The 25455-nt window shown below is 37.6% G+C and overlaps 2 protein-coding genes across 2 annotated transcripts; one reads left to right on the top strand and one right to left on the bottom strand.

Annotated features, from left to right (window-relative positions):
* Positions 1-665: 665 nt before the first annotated feature.
* Positions 666-10211, bottom strand: LOC104606321 (ABC transporter G family member 15-like). The gene is made up of 9 exons (XM_010271457.3): positions 9828-10211; positions 4145-4221; positions 3585-4046; positions 3367-3492; positions 3153-3284; positions 2760-3044; positions 2398-2670; positions 2183-2290; positions 666-1208 (listed from the first exon to the last, which is right to left on the bottom strand). The coding sequence occupies exons 1-9, from the start codon at positions 10066-10068 to the stop codon at positions 861-863; spliced, it is 2052 nt and encodes a 683-aa protein (XP_010269759.2). The 5' UTR covers positions 10069-10211; the 3' UTR covers positions 666-860.
* Positions 10212-11205: 994 nt separating this feature from the next.
* LOC104606320 (wall-associated receptor kinase-like 2) lies at positions 11206-16356 on the top strand. Its single transcript, XM_010271456.2, has 3 exons — positions 11206-12406; positions 12525-12587; positions 15009-16356. Exons 1-3 carry the CDS (start codon positions 11599-11601, stop codon positions 16208-16210), a joined length of 2073 nt encoding a protein of 690 aa, XP_010269758.1. The 5' UTR covers positions 11206-11598; the 3' UTR covers positions 16211-16356.
* Positions 16357-25455: the final 9099 nt, after the last annotated feature.

The following is a 25455-nucleotide window of genomic DNA, read 5'->3' as shown; positions in this document are numbered from 1 at the left end:
TCTGTTGTGAACACTGAAGCCAAAATAAACATTACTTTTGGATTAAAATAACCAATTGCTATTACCAGCACAATTGCATAAGTGGTCAAGTTACAACTCAAATTGAATGAAATTACTAAGAAAGCTTACAATGCAATAACATTATAGCTTAAATTGATTAGACTTGCCATCCAAACTCTATTTACCATAGTTTTGAAAACTGGATCGGACTGGATGATCAGACTGGTTGACCCAGGAACCGGTCAGGTAACTAGTTCTGTTTCACCCTAAAACCACTCCTGAACTAAACAACCATTGATTTGGTTAGTGACCCGCTGACCTGGACAATTAAACCGTCGACCCATCGATCTGGACAATGGTTTCTTGCCCTTTTTATTTCAATTTTTATTTTTTTAAATCAGAATGGGCCATCCATTTCAATTAAACGGTCGGACTGGTTTTTAAAACCTTGATATAAGGTCAAAAAGGAAAACTAATTATTAGATAAAAGATTAATCCTCTTCATTTTAAAGGGTTGTTACGATTATGATCAGGGTAGGGAATATAATTCTTTTTTTGGCATGGCAGGGAATATAATTGATACTTAATAAACCTAAATACAATGTTGAATTAAAGGCCGTCGTTGGCCCGGATTAATTACACATGGAGCAAATTTACGGTAAGAATTTAGAGAACAATAAGAATATGACATTGAATTACGTATCCACATTCTCTGTAAGTACACGATATTTTGTTGTAAAAATACAAAAATTCCAACATTTCTCAAACCTAAATCCATTCAGGAACATAGTTAATGAAGTTCATGAGACATGTTACAGGAATTATTCTGAGCTCTAACAGGGATTTGATTGCTGCTGTCTCTAAGGGAGTGCTGAGTTGAGACCCTCTTGAAAGGACAATGGGAAGGACGGATATCTCTTGATAGATGGCTTTCTCTTGAATGAAGGCCTCCTCTTAAGCTGTCGGAGTGTCCTCTTGGCATAAAGGGTGTGGAACAATGGCGATGCTCTCTCTTTCAGCTTTAGTACGACGAAGAAGAGTATCCTGTAGCATACGAGAATGACCATGACAGCAGTCAAGTCCCACCACTTGGAGTGATCCAGCGGAATCCCAAACATTGTCCGGATGATTACATCTCCCTTCAGTTTAGGATCACCAGGTACCAGAGGATCAAACTCGAGCCCCAGCAAATCGTTCTTGTATGAGCCCTACATTTGGATTATAAAGACAAATCTAATTTGCAGAACTAAATTGTGATTAGAATTCATGATTGATGAACTGGGTTTATTGAAGAATTGAATTGATTCCATTGTAATTAAGTAGAACTGATTTGATTTACTCTTTTGGGGAAAGTTGGTAATTAATGGGATCTGGGTTTTAGTTGACCAAAAAAATTCATGTCCTTTTTTCAGATTAATGTAGAGATCAGGGAAAGTATACTTTTTAGGTAAGTGATACCTGTCTCCCATGCACGTAAATAATTTTCTCTCTCAAGAGAAATTTGTCAATACTTGGATGTGACAAAAATTCTCCCTTAATAATAGATTTTTGGGAGAAGTACAAATCAGCCAGATCAGAATTCTCTAGCCCCAAAGTACAGGGGGAATGCATCCTGACTGTGAATTGATGCCAAATTCACAGGCAGGATGTGGTTTATAGGGGGGCAGAGGGCTAGTAGTAGGGGGGCTGGAATTCAGAATTGTGCATCGTGTGTTTTTGTACTTCTCGGTAGATTTTTATGACCAAAGTAGACATCTTATTTATCTGGGAAATGAAAGAATACTGGTAAATGCATTTATTTGGATAAATAACTTACCGAAAAGCAAACAGGGCCTTGCTTTAGAATATAAAACAAGCTCAGTATATCAAATTATATCCCAAATGTAGAACTTAGGGCCCATTTGGTTCATAGGAATGGAGGTCTGGAATCGGATTCCAATTGCTTGGTTGGACAGAATTGGAATCTCATTCCCATTCCTGGTGAAATGGCATTCTCCCATTTGAGGGAGTGGCCATTCCGATTCTAACTGTTTCATTGGACAGAATTGAAATCCAATTCCCATTCCGATTCCTGTCTGAACCAAACAGACTATGGAAATAGATCATTCCAATTCCCACAGTGAACCAATCTGACCCTTAGTTAATGGAAAATATGAATAAAACCAGTTCCAGAGTTAATTACCTGTAACGCCCATGCCCCATAATTGATATACGAAATTGGATAGCGCCAGAAGGCTCTGGGCAGATCAGGCAGCATTCGGAAGAACCCAGAAGTCATCATCATGATTCCCTGAGTACACAAGCGCCCGTTGGATATAAAATCTGTTATGGTGATTGTTGAGTGAATACAATAACAGAAAGTTTTGTTTTAGGGAGGCTATGGTAGTAGTTTCTTACAATAATTCCTGCCCCAGTGATGATGCCCATGAGAAAATTGGGTACCAGAGCTGCAACAACCATCATGCAGCTTTCTACAACAGCAATGCAGCCAAAAAGATTAATACAGTAAAACACATAATGAGAGAACCCTGAGTGTAGTTTCACCATGTAATATGTTATGGTTGCAGCCACCACAGACACAGCAACCAAGAAAGGGAAAGAGGAGAAGAAGTTGGATAGGATGAACACTGCATTGCCGTAATGCCCATTGAGCCTCTCTCGAGAAAAGACCTGTTTCAAAAGAAGAGACTTCGACAGCTCAATAAAACAGAACTAGACCAAATTTCTTGAGATGGGTTCATCTCATTAAAGATTACTACCTTCATTTCTTCAATAAAAGATGGGAAGCTCCCTATGGACATGAATGTCATGAAGCCAGATACAAACCCACCACATGCTCCTCTCGCCAAGATTGAGCTATAGCTAGTGCCAACGTCAAAATAGATGGTGCCAACACACAGAGATACCATTATGTAGACTATTATCCTTAGCCAGTAGTACCCAATATCTCTGTACATGTTTACAAAAGACCTCCTTGTCAATGTGGCCAGTTGTTTCCACCAGGTGGCCTCGCTTCCACTGTTTGATCCAGTGGGAAGTCCTTTCTGCATTGACAGAAGATTAATCAGTAGCAGTTCATCAGAAACTTTTTCTTTTTGGGGTTGAAGGGTAGAGGGTGGATCAATCTGTTTGCTCGAGTTTGAAATTCTTACAACGTTTGCGAGTTCTCGAATCCGTCTTCTTGTATGTGTTGCATACTCTGATGTCCTATATTTTTCAACGAGGATTTCTTTTATCCTTGTAGCTGCCAAATTCATTAGAGGATCTGATGCTACTTGAATTTCCTGTAAACAAAACAGAATAGGCTCAAATTCTGGAGGCCATACCAATGCATCACAGAGATTTAATGGAATTTGTATCACATACTCGACGAATCCTCTGAGATCCCTTTAGAGTTGCATGTACAAGGTCGAAATCTCGATTGATACATCGAAGAAAGTGATCAGAAGGGTTTCTTCTATTAGGACAAGGGAATCCAGCTTGAGCGAAAAACTGTATCAAGAGTTACTGAATAATATATTAGATTATCATTGTATTGTTCTTTTTAAGTTCTCTGATGGGTTATTTCATTATTTCCTAATTACCTCCACAGCTTTCTTAGCGTCTCCAAAGTAAACAGCTTCTCCACTGGAGAGGAGAAACAAATCGTCGAACAGATCAAACACTTCACTACTTGGCTGGTGTATAGAGCAGATTACAGTCCTCCAATCTCGAGCAGTAGTTCGTAAAGCTTGAATAACAAAGAAAGCTGATGCACTATCAAGCCCAGTGGTGGGTTCATCGAGAAACAAGAGACGAGGACGTGTGAGAATCTCCAGTGCAATGCTAACCCTCTTCTTCTCTCCACCGCTGATTCCCCTTAGATGCCAGTTCCCTATCAATTTGTCTGCACAATCTTGAAGACCCATCTCCAAGATTGTGCCTTCAACCACCTCATCTATCTCTTCTTTGCTCAAAGTAGTGGGAAGTCTGAGATGAGCAGAGTAAGAGATAGTTTCTCTAACTGTGAGCGTTCCCAACAGAACATCCTCTTGGGTTACATAAGCCTGATGAAAATTTGAACAGAGATATTCATGGGTATGAAATGATGAACTAGTAATAAGAAAGAATATATACATACAAGAGAAAATAGACTGCTACTTACAACAACTCCAAAGTCTAGTCTCTTCTTCCCATTGATGAGAACATTCCCAGTCATGATAGCATTTCCAGAAAGCCTACCTGTTAAGGGATCAAAGGTCAGTGATTTTCGAGGTAAAGTAGGCCTCTTGTATATTTAGGTACATGTTAATACATGTGTGAATAAATTCTTTAAGCTTAGTTTGTTTGCCGTGCGAATTTCATTTGAATTGGTCTGAATGCATGCGAGTGCAAATTGGCTGAGTTTTAATTCTGGTTTACTTTTTCTTCATATTTGACTTTGTCTTGTTTGTTTGTGAGAAGTAAGATAGGAAGCAAAATAGTCTCCTGTTTTTTGGGATTGAGGTAAGAATGAGGATTATGCTGTTAGTCTCCTGTTTTTTGGGATTGAGGTAAGAATCAGGATTATGCTGTTAGTCTCCTGTTTTTTGGGATTGAGGTAAGAATCAGGATTATGCTGTTCCCACTTTATATGAGAGAGAATTGAAGTGGAAAGAAGGTGATGTAAATTTTGCATCAGTCTTAGATGTAAAACATGCACTGACTGTTGGTGCAAATGAGACAAAGTACAAATTTTGTATCAGGAGAGACTGCAAATCATGATTACAAACAAACAAATGCAAAGCTGAACCAGGTTCAAAATTTGTATCTGGTTAGATTTGTGTCAAAACAAACAGAGCCTTAAGAAAAAGGTATTTTTATAGTTCACTCCACCCTAGAGCTAAGATTTCTAGGGGTGGATTGAATTCTGCCCGTGGATTGATGCCAAATTCACGGGCGGGATGCGGTTTATAGGGGGGGGCTACTAGTAGATTAGGAGGGGACTGCAATTTCAGATTTCTGAGATGGATTGCAATCCACTTATCCCTAAGAAAAATCATTTTGGCTTTTTCTTTTTTGACAAATTCCAAAAACCCCCTTAACTATGGGCTCAGTGACAATTACCCCCTTGAACTTTCATTTGTGATAAAAACCCCTTAAACTTTTACTTTGTGTTGAACACCCCTTCTATTAGATAACTTGCTCTAATAGACCCTTGTAGATTTCTTGCTGAATTCAATATTCAGATGAAATGGTAGAGGTTTCTTTTTGATAATAAATTTAAGATTTCGTTTGGTTTTTCTGTGGTTGATTGGAGAAAGGAATGAGTAATTTTATATTTTAAGATGAAGAGAGACATTTATATAAGTGAAATGAAAGAATTTAAAGAAACTTGTTTTTCTATGTTAGTGAAATGAATCTTGTTATTTTAGTTGGTTTCATTTGGAGAGAAATGGAGGTATTTTTGGGTTAATTAGGGTTTAACAAAAAAAGGGCAAAGTAAAGAAATAAGGAAAATTGAGGTGGATATTTTAGTAATTTAATACATCCATCGTATAACTTAATAGCTAGGGAGTAATTGTCACAAAGTGAAAGTTCAAAGGGGATCTTTGAACTACCATGTTTCCACCACAAACCAATATGAAATTTTGCCTTCGCTTTGTCTCAACTTAATTCGGAGTAGGTTGCAACAAAGAATTCAAGCCACAACTATAATGTATTATGCTTTTAAACCAAAAATTGACTCACTTAAACCATCCATTATCTTTATTTTCTGGAAAACCAAATATCCTTAATTTTGCAATAAGCTTCATGACTAAGGCTTTGTTTGTTGCAGCACAAATCTGAATCAGTTGAATCCAGATAAGTTCTAGAGAATTTTTGACAACCTTATTTGATAAGATTTTTTTCATATTATTGATCAGAGTGTATCTTGTTTGGTTATTGTTATAATTAGTATATCGAGGAGAGGTTATTGTCTTTTGATGTTTCCATCCTTTAGTTGAATCCAGAGAAGTTGTAACCCCATTATTTAAATTGATAGTGTAAGTTTGGGCTATGGTCCCATGGTTTTTACCTTCACATTGTCTCTTGTTGTTTTTGATATTTTGTCTCATTGGACTTTGTTCTTTATCTCGCCTTTAGATTTATCATTATTGATTTGCATACCCCAAGTGGTAATTAGAGTTTTGTTTAATGTATTTTGGGTGTAAATCATGGATGTTGGTACAAGTCATATAACTATGTCTAGAAAAAAAAAATAGACTATTTTGAAACCAAAAAATGAAAGATCTATTCTATTGTAGGGACTTACATGGATTTATTGAATGAAAAGAAATCAAATCAAATCAAAAGAAATGTCCATTGAGGAATGCAAGAAACTTGATCAAAATTTATAAGTCTTCAAGAAATGAATTGAAGATAGCATTTTCCATCACATTTACATAGAAACTTTAATAAACTCTTTAGAAAAGTTGAATCTTTTGCATAAAAAAAATAGGTAGTAAGGCTTTCTTGATTAGGAAGCTTGTGAATTTGAAGTTTAAGGAAGGTATTTCAATTGTTGAACATTTGAATAAAATGCAAAACATTGTGAAATTATGAAGGTGTACTTATTAATTACTTCTAGGTGCCCTGTACTCAATCCTAAGAAAACGGGTTTTGATTATTAAGATGTGGTTTCTTGAAAGAAAGAACTATGTGTATCTTGAGAGCAGTGCATCTACCCGCATATTGGGAATATCTCCCCATAATTTAATGTACAAGTACATGAAACATTTCCAATCTGAGCCTAACCAAATTTCTATTCAATGCCATGTATTTTCTTGGACTTGCTTGCTAGTTACCAAATAATTAAAAAGGTCTAGCAATGTGTTTGAATAAATAATTAAACCACTTTACCAAGAAGAGGAAAAAAAAAAAAACTAGAGTTCAACTATGATACCTGAAACATATAACCAATCAATCTATATGTCATGATAAGGTCACCAATCAGGTGTCATTCATCAAAAATGAGGGTTTTACTTGTTTATTTATTTTTGGGTAAATTATAGTTAAGTACCCTGTACTTTAGTGAGAGTGATAGATAGGTATCCTGAACTTTACGTTTGAGTACCTTGAATTCCTACAAATCAACTCCATAATCCAACCATCAGTGTTCTCTTAAATATCTGAAGTCATGTGCAACTTTAAACATTTCAAACTCCAAAAACTACCCTTTTGTGTTTTTTAGACCATTTTGTCTTTCTTGGAGTGTATGGAACTGTAAATTGTAAATCTGTTCTCCCTATTTTCATTCTCAAGTTTGAACTACAACATACATGGATCAATCAACAAAGAAGAGAAGGTTTTCATTCTCAGTAGATTTGATTTTTCTTAGGGTAAATTACATATAGGTACTCTATACTTTGGGGATAGTGACAAATAGGTACCCCCTGACCTTTCAAGTGCAACATTTGAGTACTCTAAACTCAAATAGACACCCTAGTTTATTTTGAAATCCTTATTTTTCTTCTAAGATTCTGTTCTCAGCCTTGAGCAAAAGAAACATGGATCAATCAATAATGAAGGAAAAGGGTTTCATACTTGGGTTTGATTTTCTATTATGAGATCTTCGTTCCCGAGTTCTTATTTTTTAAATACTTATTTTTCTTGTCAGCTTTCATTCACAGTTTTATTATCAGGTTTGACTATTACAAATCATTCCTATGTAAGAGAAGTGTCATCTAACTAGGTTTTAGGTACTCAAGTGTCATCTAACTAAGTAGCTATCTGTCTCTACTCCCAAAGTATATCTTACCTATCTATAATTTACCCTTTTTTTCGGTAAGTCAAGGATGATTTTTAGGAATAGCGACAAGGCAGGGTGAGGCTGGGTTTGCATGCTTCATTCCCATGGGAATGGGGATCCCTTAATTTGCCTTGCCCAACCCCATCATTCCTACATGCAAATCTATTTTTTCAATTTTGTTGAAACCTACGTAGAATTATTGTAAGTATTATGTTCTGTAATATAACATAAGATAAAAGTTCTATATATATATATATAGTCCATACTTTTGGTCGGGGTTAGGACTGGATGGACACATACCATCCTTGGTCACCTAAGTTTCAGATTTCCCCAACATCCACCTAAAATCCGATCACTGGTCAATAATCCGACCCCAACTAGGTAGGGCAGGTTGGAGCATGAATCATGACGAGTGAAATTGTCATATGGGTTCAAGGAGTGTTTTATAAATTAAACCGTACTTTCCTCTCTAGACTTCCCAACCCATACCGTTTCCAAAAACCATTATGGATTGAATGTTTAGAATTTAAATCTTTTCCGTATATAAAATTGCAAAACCCTATTCTCCTTGCATTTAAGGCTGAGGTGAGTTGGATGCTGGTTAGGTCTAGAATCCGTCATTTAATTTTTTATAAGTGAAATAACATGAACAAACGTCTAAATTTTTAATTATTTGATTAAACATGTAAAAAATACATAAACTACAGAAAAAAAAAAGAAAAGAACTCTCTGTTGAAGCTGATTCGGACCGATACCCGCCGGGTAGAGTAAAATTAAAGATTTGTAAAAGAAAATGAAATGTGGCTGGACGAAGATGGGCCAGCTCACATGATTACAATTGTCCGATTTAATGCACTGGAAGGTATAGTTAATGTGGTTGGATCAGGGTGGGCCCAGGAGTGACAGTCTCGTAATTATGGTGGGGTCTCTATATAAAAGAATAACGAATTGGACGGTCACGATCAATAGTATTGCCCGTACACTAAGAATTAGGTTTAAGGGAGGGACCACCGTCATAGGATTAAACCCGATGCGTCGATATACTTCATTCCCACCAACTTTCAAATTCAGTCTTATCATTTTCTCTAAAATTAATGAATACTGGCCTTTATATGAAATTCACATCGAGTGCGTCCCACAACATATCCCACCGTGCATTAGGAACATTTTCCACTAAGAATTTCAGAAGATGTTCTCAATGTACGCTGAGATATGAGGTATTTGTCGGGCATAGATATTATCTCCTTTATATGACTAAATCGAACTTTTTTCCAAATTTGTCCCAAACACCAAGCATGTTGAATATATAAATGGTATGAAGTGAACACTCGAATTAGTGTGACGTGTAATTGTCTACATTAACAGGTGTCCCTTCGGATAAAAGGGTTTCAAACTAAGGTCATGGGAGGGGATGAGTTCAATCCTCTACAGTCTTACTCGTAAAATCGGTTCTCTTATGAGGCTCGATTCCAATATTGGAACCAGATAACTGAACTTACCCATTGATAAGAGAAAAGGGTAAGTTTTGAAGTTTCATTGTCTCGTTGGCTTTACGCAGTATAATTCCGATTGAACTGGTGCAAAAGTACCGGAATACAAATGAATTGAAATTAGATTTTTCTTTCGGAGTTGGTTTGTATTGTTTTGTTTGATGTGCAGATGAAGCAAAAGAGAGATGAAATAAAAATAACGTAAAACAAAACCAAAAATAAACTAGAATTTGCATTCTTTCAATCATATCATTTGAATTCTTATAATTGTATCAATGTAAATGAAATTGCACTGTAAATAAATGGATTTGGAACCTAGATCTGTGTTTGGTTGCAGTATAATTTTATTTGCATTAATATAAATGCATAGGAGTTTAAATGCAAATTCTGGTTTAATTTTATTTTCACTTTCACTTTATTCTGCTTGAAGTCTTATTTTACTTTATTTTCATTTATACTGCAATCAAACGAAATAAGATAAATTTTAAAATAAAAATAAATTATAAATTCGTATTGCAACCAAACACAGCAAAAAAAGGCGATTAGATTATACGTTCATGAGAGCTGAGAGGGAGAAGCTAGCTTACCTGATAAAGAGTCAAGTAGTGTGGATTTGCCAGACCCGGATGGACCCATGATGGCCATGATTCGACCGGGTTCAGCGTAACCACTGAGGCCTTGGAGCAATCTCCTTGTTGGTCCTTTGCCAAAGTTGGGTAACACCACCGTTAGATCCTCCCATACCAAATACGTCCCGATGTCATCTCTGCTGCTCGAAGAGCCCATCTCCGATAAGTTGCCGATTGTGCTTGACACCTCAATCTCCATTTCTGACTCTTGACCGGCGCCACCTCCACTGTCGCTGCTGCCACCGCCACCGCCAGGTCCGCCACCACTAGACCCACCTGAATTTTAGAACTCTAGCTAGCTAGTCCGAGGATTGATAAACAAAGAGAAGATGACAAAGAGTTTTCTCAACTACCAAGAGTTAATGCGTTTGATCGATTAAGCAACGCCTCTACCGACGACTCTGCATGCTATTATTGTGGCAGCAATGGAAGTTACAAATTTGTGGTGGATGCTTTGACGTGTTATCATTTTGCATCAGAACAATAATTAATGTAGAGGCTTTCACGTGATTTACAGAAACTACGAGTGACGAGTAACGACTAATGAGTAATGACTGATGGCGGTTGTGGGCTTGTAGTGGATCAACTATAAGCCATGTACCGTGTAGGAGGCTATGAAATGGACCAACCCAGGCCCAATTCCAATTTCATCTCATATATATTGAAAGGTGGGCCGGTCTAACAGCTTGAGTTAGTATGCTTGGGCTTTGAACTAAATTGGGCCCATTTGTGTTCAAGGTCCCGATGGAGGAGTTGGGTCTAGATTGGACTTGGATCCAGCCCCATCAATGCTGGTGGGGGTTTCGGATTGGGGAGATGAGCTAATACTACCCCCGTTGTAGGAGCCCGGATCTCCTGTACTTTTCAAGCGTATTATGAAGTTCGTACTAGTCTGGATTAGTGTTTTCAATTCGCCGATCAGTTTTTTTAATTTGCCGTTTATCCAGTCGGTTGGATCATTCAAACTGTATCTCGGCTTCGATTTTGGGTGTAGTTCTGTTGAAATTTGAAATCTGCCTTTTGGTAAAAAAATGTTGATTTGGTAAAAAATTGTTTGATTTGGGTAATTCAAACATTGATCTTTCGGCCTAGTCACCAAGTCGTAGGTAGGGGTGCAACTTGAGCAGACTCAACCCGACCCAGAATTTTACATAGGCTGGGTATGGATTTTCGATCCTCTGCCCCCTATAAAGCACATCCTGCCCGTGAATTTGGCATCAATTCACGGTCTGCATTCCCCCTATACTTTGGGCCTAGTAAATTCTGAGCGGGGCTGATCGGTACTTCTCCCAAATTAATCTGTTATTGGGATCAGTGGGTGCAAAGAGGATTCCAGGCCTAATACAGTAATACATGAATGAGAAACATCAAGGAATCTGTGCAACTTTGCATGGCCCCATATAAATCAATCAGTCTCGAAGAAACATACACATTGACTAATTCAGGCACCAACTCTCAAGCCAGAAATTTCATCTCTATTTTAATTGTACCGTAGACCTGCTGCTTTCGACTTCTTGTTTGTCTCTAGCAGATCCTGGACGTGGCTTATTCAAAGATTAGGTCAAGTCTTCTTTCTAGAAGAATTGAGCCTTCCACAAAGTCTTGTTTTAGCAGGAAGACGAAAATGTCATCTTTGATCAGGCAGAAATTTATTAGAGAAGGTTGCAATTTATGATAAGAATAAACATTGGTCACGGGTTTGACCAACCCTCACCGAGAGGAGAAGAGAATGGCTCTGCGTCTCGTGCTCTGGTTCTTTTTCTCTTCATTAACGATACTGTTATTATGGCTTACAGAAGCACCGGCCGTAGAAGCAACACCCTTGGCGAAGCCTGGGTGCCAAGACAGATGTGGGGATGTCAGTATTCCCTTCCCCTTCGGCATTGGAGACCGATGTTCCAAACGCAAACAATTTGAGATAACTTGTGATCGATCTTCTAGCCATCCCACACCTTTCCTGAGCTTAAGCACTGGTCGCTTCCAAGTTCTGAACATATCGATGAATGGAGAACTGCGTATCAACGTCCCAACATTCTCGAGCCCCAACGAGACAGAAGTCCATGGACGCATCAGTTTAGAAGGAAGCCCATTTTTCTTCTCACAAAGCGGCAACGTCTTTGTGGCAGTCGGCTGCAACAACCGTGCCTTCGTCCATAACCATCACGACAACAGTACGGTAGGCTGCATCTCGACTTGCTCAGGCAGAGACGTCAAAAAGAAAGGTTGTTGCGGCATCAGCTGTTGCCAGACCCCGATTCCGTGGTCGCTGCAGACCGTAGATGTGACCATCACTAGTGCAGGTATCTGCAACGAAATACTGGGGTGCAAGTCAGCTTTCGTGGTCGACCAGCAGTGGTTCGTCGTCAACTTACCAAACCCTTACGATGTCAGGAATATGACAGAGGTTCCGGTGGTGCTAGATTGGTGGTCAGATTGTGGCCCCAATTCCTACCCTATAAGTTTGTCCTCTTTGAGGAATACTTGCATTTGTAAGTATCCTTTTGAAGGGAATCCCTACCTTCCCCATGGCTGCCAAGGTACAATTTATTTGCTTGTTCATACATACACAGTTTCAATATTCATTTGTTAAGGATTAATTTATGTTTGAAGTATTGATGAACTGAGCAACTTTAATTGGTTTATGAATCATGTCAGGATGCAAGGTTGGACATCGTTGCGAAAAGGGAAAAGGGTATTTGGTGAAAGCGATCAGCCTAGGTAAGATTCCTTGGTCATGGATTCTTCTCATGGGAATAGCATTATTAGTAGGACTTGGGACAAATGGTAAGGTTGTCTTTGGTTGCAATACAAATTTGGTTGACTGTCTTATTATTTGTTTCTGAGATTTTAAATGAAAAGTCAGTCCCGATTTCCTACCAACTTCCCTCTACCCCCCTCTCTACTAGCCCATTAAAATTAGGGAGAAGTACCGATCAGCCCAGCTCAAAATTTACTAGGCCCAAAGTACAGGGGGAATGCATCTAATGTCAAATTCACGGGCAGTATGTGGTTTATAGGGGGGAGAGGGCTAATTGTAGAGGGGGGCTGGAATTCAGAATTCTGCATCGTGTGTATCCGTACTTCTCCCTTAAAATTATTCCAGCTGTCACCAAGTCCTATATAGTGTAACGATTGACTAATGCCTTAATTAATCCCTCTGTTAGATACTATTTTAAAGAAATACCTATTTTATGCATTAATTAAATATTTTTAAAAATAAAAATATAATAATTTTGGGTGGTCTATAACTAGGGGTGCTTACGGTTCGGTTACCCTTTTTTGTGAATCGAACTGGTAGTATCGGTTTTTGGAACTAATAATTGGAACTGAATTGAAACCAGTCGGTTAACCGCTTGACCGGTTTAGTTCATCGGTTTTTTAGTTTTTTTGACTTTATAATATTTAATATAAAAATATATAACTATATGATAAAAAATTATAGATATAAATAAAATATTATATTTTAAATAATATATAATATATAATATATTATAAATATACATATATTTATATATTGCGTATTTATTAATTTATAATATATATATATATATATATAGAAAAACATGTATATTGGTCGGTTTTGTTAACCACCGATTTTTTAGAAACACTGAACCGACTAGTTTGGTTAGCCGATTTTCAGTTCAGTTTCGATTGGTTTTTTCAGTTTTTTTTGCTCACTCCTATTTGTAACTCTTTTTCTATGCATGAATTTGCTGTACTAGGCTTAGAAAAGAAATACAAATAAAAATATCTATTTCAATTATATGCAAATTTCCCATTCTCTCTTTAATTAAATGCAAGCTAATTCTCTAAGCCTTGTAAGCAAATTCATGCATCGGAAAAAGAGTTATAGACCACTCAAAATTATTATATTTTTATTCTAAAAATATTTAATTATTGGATTAATTAAGACATTAGTCAATCGTTACTTTAGATAGGACTTTGTAACAGCTGGAATAATTTTAATGGGTTAATAGAAAGGGGAGTAGAGGGAAGTTAGTAGGAAATCCAGACTGATGGAAAGTAATTAAAAATGCATCGACAATACTTTAAATGAAAAGGAATGGAGGTTGGAGAAGGATTGTTAGGGCTGCCAACGGGCTGGCCTGGGTTGGGCCCAGGACTCCTGGTAGATCCGGAACCAACCCTGCAAGAAACATTAAGGATTCAGAATTGCACCCGATAGGGTATGTAATTTTAGACCTAGAATCAAATTGTGGTTCTTGGGGCAATCAGGTCTGACCCGATGGACTCAATTATAATAAATCCTGATCCCAGTCCTATGGGGATCCTTGTTACTCTCTCTCTCTCTCTATATATATATGTATGTATGTATACATGTATGTATATTTTTAATAGGCTTATAAATTTTAACTATATTATATTTAATTCTTAAGATAAATGAAAAACAAAAACAAAATGATTGACATTATAAAAAATCACGGGGAATAGGGATCCCCGTGGGAATGAGGATGGGAACCCCGCCCTATTGCCATTCTTAATCGGGTTTGTCGGCTCCAACCCAACCCAACCCAACCCATTGAAAGCCCTAATAATTGGTATTAGAGTAAGGTAGGATGCAAGATGTTGTGGTCTCTAGTTTATGGAAAATAATTGAAGTGGGAGGAAGGTGGTACAAATTTTGCATCAGCTTTTGAGATGCAAAATTTGTAATGCCAATGAATAGAAAAAAGACAAAAAAATACAAATTTTGTATCAGATAAGAATGTAAATTATAACTAGGAACAAATAAAAGCAAATCTGAACAAAGTACAAATTTTGCACCTGATCAAAATTTGCATTGCAACCAAACGCCACCAAACACTAGTCTCATTTATTCTCATATAGTTGTTGCTTTAGCAGTATTAATAGTCACCAGTCCTAAGAATTCTTCTTTTGCACCACAAATTCCCCCACGGTTATAAAAAGTCTCCAGTTATCACTCCAATAGTTGCATTCCCGTCCCACTAAAGCATCCGGATTGATGCTGATTTTCACTACATATTTTCTTGTCATAAGTTGAGTTGGATAAAGATAAAGTTCGTTTAGAAAATGAAAACATTACTATATTATATCCTTTAAGATTGATATAATCTTTTTCATTAAGTTTCTATTTCTTTGTTTCCACTATTTGTGCAGGTGTAGGATTGGGGTTTGGACTACTATTGATGTTTATTTTTAGCTTTTGGCTATATAAAGCACTAAAGAGAAGAGAGATCAAAAAGGTCAAAAAGAACTTCTTCAAACGAAATGGTGGATTGTTGTTACAACAACAGATGTCTTCACAAGATTGTGCTCCTGAGAAAATAAATGTTTTTACTGCAGAAGAGTTAGAAAAAGCAACTGACAATTATAATAAGAATCGAATTCTTGGCCAAGGAGGTCAAGGGACAGTTTACAAAGGTATGCTATCAGATGGAAGAATTGTAGCAATTAAGAAGTCCAAAAAGGTAGATGATGACCAAAGTGAGCAATTCATCAATGAGTTTGTGATACTTTCTCAGATTAATCATAGGAATGTGGTTAGATTATTAGGTTGTTGCTTAGAGACAGAAGTTCCTATGCTAGTGTATGAGTTCATATCTGGTGGAAACCTTTTCAACTACATCCATGATCGAGATGATGGTTTATCATTTTCTTGGGATAATCGCTTAAGAATTGCCATTGAGGTTGCAGGAGCACTGGCTTACTTGCATTCAGCAGCTTCAGTACCCATTTATCATAGAGACATTAAGTCCTCAAACATACTTTTGGATGATAAGCTTAGAGCCAAACTATCAGATTTTGGGACTTCTAGGTCAATAGTAACTGATCAAACTCACTTAACCACCATGGTGAAAGGAACCTTTGGGTACTTGGACCCAGAGTACTTTCGGTCAAGCCATTATACAGACAAGAGTGATGTCTATAGTTTTGGAGTAGTTCTCATAGAGCTCTTAACAGGTGAGAAAGCAGTTTCTTCTACCAGACCCTTAGAGGAGAAAAATTTAGCTGTATATTTTATGTCTTCATTAGAAGAGAACAATCTTTTTGAAGTTCTTGACAATGAAGTTGTGAAGGATAGTGCAAAAGAGGAGCTCTGTATGGTTGCCAACCTTGCAAAGAAATGTTTGAATTTGAATGGGAAGAAAAGGCCAACAATGAGAGAAGTTGTTGTGGAGCTTGAGGGGTTAAGATTGAGGAAACAAAATTCATTAGTTCAACAAGATGATCGAGAGGTTGGGTATTTCCCAAATGAATCATCGAGCCTATGGGACACTTATTCAACTTCAAGTGAGAATAGAGATTTGGATCAGTACAGTATCACATGGCCAAGAAACAACGCATTTGCTACCATTTGACAATGCATTATTTCAGTCGCCATAAGTAGTGCAGAGGGTAGAGGACATTCATTAATTTTCTGCATGCATGATACAATTTTGGGTTGTAACTATGCAAATGTTAATAAATTCATATATTTTTGTATAGCCTTCTTGATTTACTTTAATGTTTAATTTATTGTTCTATGTATGTATCAAATTCATAAATTTCTTATGTGAAATTACTGATATGTAGACTTTCTTTAATTTGACGTAGAAAGTTTCTATGAACTGTGACTTGTTCAAACCAACGTAATAAATTTAATTTTGGATCTCTCTTCTCATTGGGTCCTAACAAAAAAAAAAAAAAAAAACTATTGTTCCTGCGTTATTCAACAAAGGTTATATATACCCAAAGTAGTAGAGTTTGGATGTTTATGATCATCAAGATGTTAAACAACAAGTTTATGATCGAACAAGCATTATTAATATACCTATATATAAGCCAAATAAAATTGAGTGAAAAGGATGAAATAATAATACACTTAGCCGATAGGTGTTGTTTTTTTGATAGTTAAAAGATAAGCTACACAAGCCTTGGGGTAGCTCTTCCCCTTACATCCGAATCACAAATGAAAATAAAATCACTAAAACTAAGACCCCTATCACCCCCTGCTGAAAAGAGCTTTATGAGCTAATCAGTTTGTCGATTGATTTGCTTCCTAATACGCATGCTTGAATTTGATATTTAAATTCAAAAAGTCCACTAGGTTTCAGCGTTCTTTGATGACACTTTCCAATCTCCACAGAGGCACAAGTCTACCATTGAGGAAGTCGTTAACTAGCTTACCTTCAATGACGATTTTCTGATCCCTATAGTTGATAGCCATATTAATGGCTTCCCAAGCTGCCCAAGCTTCAGCAAGATTGATAGTCAAAATTCCAATTCCAGTAGGTTTAGATTCTAGGACTTAACTTTATGTTTCCTAGCTATGCAACCAATTGCACATTTGCCACCATTCAAGCAAGATTTGTCAAAGTTAATCTTGATGCAGTTGTGTTTGGGCCTGAGTCACTCAATGTGGGTTACCATTTTTCTGTTATTATTAACCAAACAAGAGGATATCTCTTTAGTCTCATTCCAGTAGGCCAAGACTATTAATGATGGTCTCCACATCACAAGTACAACCATTAAAACATTTACTATTTCTGTTCTTCCAAATGAACAAAGAGACAGAAGCAAATTTTTCTCTAATGAAGTAGTCTTTGAAGATACCACTAGATTTACATAAATTATTCCACCACATGTCCATTGAGATAGAAGAGCTCACAAGAATTGGCAGTTCCCTCCAAAGGAAACTCCAAACTTGCTTAGCCACACTACATTAATAAAAAAGTGGTCAATATTTTCAACTTCCCCACAAAAGACACATGTAGGACCCAACCCAAAATCCCTATAAATGAGGTTTTTTGTAGGAAGTCTATTATTAAGTAAAAAGAATAGGAAAATTTTAATTTTTAGCAGAAGCATGAGATTCAAAAAAAATTTCTAATAGTCAGAAATAGAATCCGCACCACCATTAAATCGACTTTCCTCCCCATAGGCCGATTTAAAAGAGAAGTTCCCATCCGGGGTGAACTTCCAAACTCTTTTATCTTTAGAATCCTCATGGGGAATAAGGATAGGTTTTATCAATTTCCAAATCTACTGGTTGGCAAGTGACAGAATGCTATCCTCATTCCATATTCTTCTTTCAAAATCGATTACCCTACAAATAGTCATATTCACATCAGTAGGAACACTACTGTCCCTCAATTCTATTAATAGGTCTTTTCCATCCCATGAATCTAACAAAAAATTCACACTTCTACCATTGCCAATCCTCCACATAGAGCCCCTTCTAATAAGATTTCTTGAACCCATAATACCTCTCTAGGCTCAAGACCAACTTTTCTTCTTATTTGCATCCCAGAAATTACTATTTCTAAGATATTTATTATTTACAACCTTGACCAAAAGATTATCATGACAATTTAAAATTTTCCACCCTATTTTAGCGAGAAGAGTTTTATTAAGCCATCTGAAGTTCTTTGCACCTAATCCACCCCACATTTTGGGAGTATAAACCCTATTCCACTTAACAAGATGAATGGGGTTTTGACAACTCTCTTTTGCCTAAAGGAAATCCCTTCTGTTTTTATCTAAATCAGCAACAATAATATTTGAGATTTTAAACGATTGCATAACAAATTGTGTAACCATGAAAGCAGAAGCATTAATTAAAGTTAACCTCCCAACAAGTGATAGAGAATATTTTTTCCAACCCGCAACTTTATTAGACATTTTCCCATTCAAATATTTAAAAGTATCCTTGGATACTTAGCCAATAGGTGTTAAACACATAACAACTCTGATCTTTAAAGTCTTATTTGGTTAAAAGAATGGTGAAACCCATTATAGGTCTTGTTAAATGTAAATAAACAAAAAGAGAAAATAAATAGGTGAGCAAACATATCGAAAATGCCTTTTTGTTTTACTTTTTCGAAGGCCCATAGGCTAATTATTCATTCATCAATCTTGATAAAAAGAGTTAGCTACAATAATAGTAGCGAGAAAGTCAGGGATTACAGATAAAGCAACTATTTAAAGTGAGTCCATTCTTTTGCTGCATAGTGAGCTGCACCATTAATTTGCTTTCCCAGGAACATATATTATCTGACCAAGAAAGAAGGATTGTGGAGAAGAATACTTCTGTAATCTGTGTAATCTGAGACTACAGTGTGAAGTCTCCACGATGGGATACCAGAACCAGCCAACAGAATATTGACTATTTGTAGAGCATCATCCTCAAAAATAACTGCGAAAATTGCATGTCTAAGGCACGGATAGGCCATGGTAGAAAGTTGTTTGCTCGGCTAGATTAGGTTCTCACACAGAGAGCTAGGGGAAGCATGAGCAAACAAGAAAGATCCGATATGATCTCTGACCACAAACTCGGCCGACAGAAGCTGTTGTAGCACTAACGGCCGCATCAACATTAATTTTTACGGAGAAGTACGGATACATCCAATGCAGAAATTTGATTCTCACTACACAGCTATAAATATTCAAAACGACCAAAAAACACACCTTATGTACTCATACCCGTTCATGAATTAACATCAATTCCGAACTGGCACCTACCTCATATGTACTTTAAACCTACAAATTTTGGCACTAGGAGTATCAGCCATTCCCCCTTTTTAAGGAAAAGTACAGTTACACCCAATAGGGGGTTTTTTCCGGTGCACCATCTAAGGACTAGGGGTAGCAGTCTTGATAGGATGCTGGTCATTGCTATTTAGAGCAAAGATATGGGCATGGGCCAAGGTAATGATCTTATGTTGATCAAAATGAGCTCCCTCAAAAATCATGGCATTACTAGCTAATCAGATTTGCCTCATAATAATTGCTCCCATAAATAAGCATTTAGGAATGGCAAAGGGACGAGTTCGCGGTGGGGATCATATTCCCTGTTCCTACCTCCGATTTTGAAGTTAACCTCTATCCTCATTTTCGATCTCTATTAGGGATAAAATTTGTCTTCTACCCCCGATATAAATTCCCCACGGGGACCCATATCCCTGCAATTTTTTAAATAACATAATTTGTTTTGATAAATAAATTACTTAAAATAAATAAAAATTTTAAATTGAGGAAAATTATCATCCCTAAAGCATCCCTTCTCATTATCATTTGCAGGTACGTCGAGCTTACACCAATGATGGACAAACTCAGATACTTTTGTGGACTGAATTTCCAGTGGTTTGAACTAGAGCCAATAGCTAAACCACACAGGCTGGACTCTTGGGCAAAGAAAAAGACAATGGATGTTTGTTTCTTCGACGCCACTATAGACTAATCTCTCTTGGAGTGGAAAGAACCTGCATATACTATTTCTTGTTGGAAAAATATTAAGAAGACTCTTCCGCACATACAATTTGTTGACTTGAAGTAGGAGTTTTAACCTCTAGAGTTGATTCCACTTTATCTCAGCATACAAAAAACCAACGGAGGACCCACTAAGGACGTCCTTGTTTGAGAGGAGTCTTCTAATTGAGGATGTAGTTAGATTTCCCCGTTTTGTATAGGTCTACACCAGTCTATGTTGAGCCATAGTGCTGTGAGGCCTAGGGAGTGAAATATTGCAAATTTTACTTAGAGAGTTGAACCATATATCTATGAACTGTTGGAGTCTATCTATATGCCAAACACCATCATCAGGAGTTCAGGATCAATGAAATTGGCTTCCTTACCTGGGTACGAGGGATGGTTTCCTATGCCACTTAAAAATAAGTCATGTTTACACCACAGGTCATGGAGGAAATCAACATGCCATCCTCCCTTTCTCAATTTATCTCTGCACTTCAACATCCTACCCAAGGATAGGAAGAGTGATTTCATATTAAAATTCCCAATATTGGCACTCTGTAAATAGTTTTCTTCAGGGATCTTTGACCAGAGAGAATAGTAATGAATCTTCATAGCAGTTTCGAAATGAGGGCCAGATTTCTAACTTCAACACGACAAAACCCAAGCCCACCATTATCCTTCAGAGTTGCAATTTTATACCACGTCCTAGAGTGAAGTCTTTTATTTTCGTCTGATTGTCACCATCAGAAATTACAACAAGTGGAGTCAAGTTTTTGGCAAATCTCTTTCAGGAGTAGAAAATATTGCATATGGTAGGTGGGTATAGACTCTAGAGTTGATTTGATTAGAACCGATCTTCCCATTTGTGATGGAAAATTCATTTTCCACCCACCGAATTTTCTTCTAACCCGTTCAATTAACTCATTCCAGTTATGGCATTTAGATTTACCAAAGAACATGGGACTTCCAAGGTACTTCTCAATTAGAGGCATCAATTTTATGCCTAGGGTTGAGGCTTTGGTGTAGATTCTTGCTGAAAGAGAATGCTGATTTTTGATAATTAATAATTTGCCCCGAGAATTTCTTGAAAAGGTCAATGGGCTTTGATTCCATTGTAATCTCTTGATTTGAACACCTTCCAAACAAATGCATGTAATCAACAAAAAATAGGTGATTGAATTTCACTTCTGTGCAATCAAATCATATACCTCCCAATTGTCCCATATTTATGGGACTGAGTAAGTTGCCTTGAGAGGATCTCAGTGTAAAGAATATAGGTCAAAAAGCACGGTCAGGACTTCTCTTTACTAGTACCCCTAAGCCTAAGCTTGTAGAGGAAATAAAGTGAAATAATTTCACAGAATTGGAGCACAAAACCTAAGGAAGAGAGAATCCTCATGATAAACTGCCATTCAATCCTATAATAGGCTTTTGATAAGTCTAGTTTAAGTAGCAAATGGCCCTGTCTTCCTTTTTGCTTCTTCATTGTATGTATAACCTCTTAGGTGATGATAATATTATTATTGATAAACCATTTGGGAGTAAAGGCATTTTGATACAGAATAATTAATGATCCTTTCAAGAAAGGGTTTAATTCTATTAACAATAATCTTAGCCACCGAAGATTATAAATCTTTCCCAGTTAAGAAAAACAGAGGAAACCCAGAATTGAAGAATATGATAATCTAGGTGGTGAGAGTGAGCACCAGCCTTGTGCTATTTATAAAGTAAGTGTTTATGAGAGAATAAGTCTACAGGATCAGGAAATTTATAGATAAGGGATATAAGGGATTGTATAGGATAAACATGATAACTGATAAGGATAGACCTGCGATAGAGTTGATCCATGCATGAACTTTATCCTGATCCAATCATATGAGTTGGATCATTATTCTTAATATGACCCTGCAAGAGAAACGACTTCGAGAAGACGTGTAGCTTGGATCGAAGGTGCAGAAATCGCGGTGTTGGTAGGGCCTTTGTCATGATGTCAGCAATCTGATCCTTTGATGAGATGAACCTGACTACTAGTTTCCGTTTGAGGATTAAGTCACGTAGAAAGTGGAAGTCGACCTCTACATATGGAGTTAGATGTGTAGCTCCAACATTGTCACACCATGCAACCGAAACCCATAGTAGCTCCGTTATAGAATTGGCAAGTGCTCGGAATTTTACTTCAGTGCTTGAATGATCTATAGTGGCTTGTTTCTTAGCGCTCTAAGCTATGATGTTGGACGCCAAGTATATGCAATACCCACCCCACCGGTGGATTTACGATCGTCAGGGCACCCAGCCCAATCAGCATTACTGTAGGCATGTAGCTGAAGAGAAGGGGATGGAGTAAAATGAAGACCAACATCTAATGTGACTTTGAGGTAATGGAGAATCCGTTTGATTGTAGTCCAATGAGCATCAGTGGGAGCATGAGGGAACCGACAAACTTTGTTGACCAAATAGGCAATGTTGGGTCGAGTGATGGTGATGTACTGAAGTGCACCAATGATACTCCTATATTCTGATGGATCTGAAAAAGCTATTCTTTGAAGAGAGGACAATTTGAAAAAGGGTGACATGGGAGAAGATATGGGCTTGGCATCAGCAAGTTTACTCTGCCATAGTAAGTCAAGGATGTAGCGGTGTTGAGACAAAACTAACCTTGTAGATGTAGGATTATGTCCAAAAATAAATGCAGACGGCCCAAATCCTTCAATGCAAAGGTGTTGGATAGAGCTGAAATGATATGAGAAACAATATGAGAAGAAGATCCAGTGACTAGGATGTCGTCGACATAGACTAGTATGAATGCAGTGATCCCATCATGTTGATAGATGAACAAGGAAGGATCAGCTTGAGAACATCGGAAGCCAAAGTAGATGAGAGCAGTACTTAGCCGAGAAAACCACACCCTTGGAGCTTGGCGAAGGCGTACAATGCCTTATGCAATTTACAAACATGTGTGGGATTGGATGGATCTTCAAACCCTTTGGGTTGCTTAACATATATATCTTCATTGACGAACCCATTTAAAAAGGCGTTGTTAATATCAAGTTGCTGGATGTCCCACCCGAGAGAGAGCAATCACAATGATAGTATGCACAATTACTAGTTTGACCACCGGACTGAATGTATCAGTGAAGTCAAGCCCTGGCATTTGACTGAAGCCTTGTGCTACTAGGCGGGCCTTGTGACGATCAATTGTCCCATCAGATTTATGTTTAATTTTGTAAATCCATTTGGTACCTATTACTTTCATGCCCGAACAATAGGGAGCAAGCTAAGAAGTATTGTTGTTCATGAGAGCATTGTATTCTTGTTGCATAGTGTGTTGCCATTGTGGACTCTTGGCTATAGTGGAATATGTTGTTGGTTCACATTTGTCTGGGCTAATGTCAACAAGAAGAGCATTGGGAATAGGATACCGAGCAGTTGTCTTGGTAAGAGACGTGGAGGAGCTCATTTATCTCGTGACCATGGGATGCGTTCGTCATTGATCAGGGGCCAACACAACTAGAGTGGAGTCAAGGAGTTCTTGAACCAGTCTAGTGTGTTGTGGTGGTCCAGAAGTAGAGGCTGAATTACTTGAATTAGTCGAACCTACTGGGGAGTCTGAAGACAACTTGGGTGAAGCAAATAAGGTCTCGGTAGCTACTGAGACATCCAAAGAGGGAGGTTGGACATCAATCACTGGTGAGGGTGCCAGTGGTGGGCAGATCCGAGGTGGTCCTGTAACGGGGCCAGCTGCAACACCTATGGAGAGTGATGTAGTGTTAATACTTGAATTGGAAGAAGAGAGTAACTGTGTACTGGGAAAGTAGTATTTGCCGAATACAACATTTCAACTGATATATTCTTTTCCACTAGTTGGATGAAAGCACCTATATCCTTTGTGAGTGGCACTATATCCGAGAAAGAGGCACTGCTGAGATCAGAATTCAAACTTATGGCGATTGTAAGGTCGGAGTAATGGGTAACACACACATCCAAAAATTTTGATGAATTTATAATTAGGAGTCCAATGAAATAATACTTCATATGGAGATCGACCTTAAAGAGTAGAAGAAGGTAGTTTGTTGATCAGATAGACAGCCGTCTGAGCAACATCAGTCCAAAAGGAAAACGAGAGAGAGGAAGAAGCCAGTAGAGATAACGTAGATTCAATAATGTGTTGGTATTTTCATTTAACTGCGCCATTCTGTTCATGAGTGTGGGGACACGTCAGCCGATGTAAGATGCCTTTAGAGTCAAGGTACCAAGAGAAAGTATGAAACTCTCCTCCCTAGTCAGATTGAAAACTCTTAATTTTTGTAGCAAACAACCATTCTACATGACGTCTAAAGCTCAAGAAGGCATCGATAGCTTTGGATTTCTTGGTGAGAGGATACATCCAGGTGAACTTAGAATAATCATCCACAAAAATAACATAATATCAATGACCTTTATTGGATTAAGTTGGGGTTGGTCCCAATACATTAGAATAAATAAGATCTAACGGCTGCATTGAAGTAAATGAAGAGACCAGAAGATGTTGCCTACGACTCTTACCCATTTGACAAGACTAACAATTAAATTTACTAACTCGACTCTCACAAGGTAAATCATACATGGAAATGACTTGACTCACTACTTTGAATGCAGCACGACCCAACCATTGATGCCAACCTGAAACGGTTGTGCATTCTCCAACAAAGACAGTCACTTTATTGTTGACTTGAGTCCCCCTTGGCAACTGGTAAAGACCATCTCTACTGGTTCCTTTGACTAGAACTCTCCCCGTATGGTCCTTCACAAGAAATAAATCACGATGAAATTCAAAATAAATATCATTGTCCTTAGTGAATTTGCTTATTGAGATTAGATTCTTCGTGATTTGAATAACATGATAAACCATATGTAAAGTAAATTTATGATAGTTGTGTTGTAAGGATAATGATCCTGAATGTAAAATCTTCAAACCTGACCATTACCAATTGTAACTTGATCCTGACTCGTGTAATCTGAACGAGTCTGCAAACCGAATACCATGCTGGGTCAAGTTCATTGCTGAGACTTGAGTGATATGCTACTGGATTAGGAGTCTGTTGTTCTCCTTGATAGGACAGATCATAACATCTCTTGCATGTAAGTGTGCCATGTCCAGGTTGTTGCAAACTTGACATATAATCAAAGAATTACCTCTACCACGGCCACCATTGTTACCTCTGCCGCTAGTGGACTAATTAGGGTTTCCACCATGATTCTGACCACCACGACCCCTACCATTAAATGGAGCAGAACTACCACGATTTGTTGTGGCTTGAGAATTCCAGTTATTTTTATTTTTTCCTTGAGTGGCCAGATTTGCTGAGGGAGGGTTATCATTAGTGGGTTGGTTATG

The sequence above is a fragment of the Nelumbo nucifera genome, chromosome 2 (assembly GCF_055504915.1).
Source record: "Nelumbo nucifera cultivar China Antique chromosome 2, China Antique-T2T, whole genome shotgun sequence".
In the NCBI taxonomy this organism is placed as follows: domain Eukaryota; kingdom Viridiplantae; phylum Streptophyta; class Magnoliopsida; order Proteales; family Nelumbonaceae; genus Nelumbo; species Nelumbo nucifera.
Note: the sequence above shows the minus strand (reverse complement) of the source record. Positions and strands in the feature narration are given on the sequence as shown.

What these genes read in the sequence shown, in the direction of transcription:
- LOC104606321 (XM_010271457.3), bottom strand. Translation starts at nt 10,068, where the DNA reads ATGGAGATTGAGGTGTCAAGCACAATCGGCAACTTATCGGAGATGGGC. An exon ending in GATCTCAGAGGATTCGTCGA is followed by an intron (nt 3,285 to 3,366) that starts GTATGTGATACA and finishes TTTTGTTTACAG; the next exon opens with GAAATTCAAGTAGCATCAGA. An exon ending in TTCGAGAACTCGCAAACGTT is followed by an intron (nt 3,045 to 3,152) that starts GTAAGAATTTCA and finishes CTGTCAATGCAG; the next exon opens with AAAGGACTTCCCACTGGATC.
- LOC104606320 (XM_010271456.2), top strand. Translation starts at nt 11,599, where the DNA reads ATGGCTCTGCGTCTCGTGCTCTGGTTCTTTTTCTCTTCATTAACGATA. An exon ending in CCTTCCCCATGGCTGCCAAG is followed by an intron (nt 12,407 to 12,524) that starts GTACAATTTATT and finishes GAATCATGTCAG; the next exon opens with GATGCAAGGTTGGACATCGT. An exon ending in GGTGAAAGCGATCAGCCTAG is followed by an intron (nt 12,588 to 15,008) that starts GTAAGATTCCTT and finishes CTATTTGTGCAG; the next exon opens with GTGTAGGATTGGGGTTTGGA.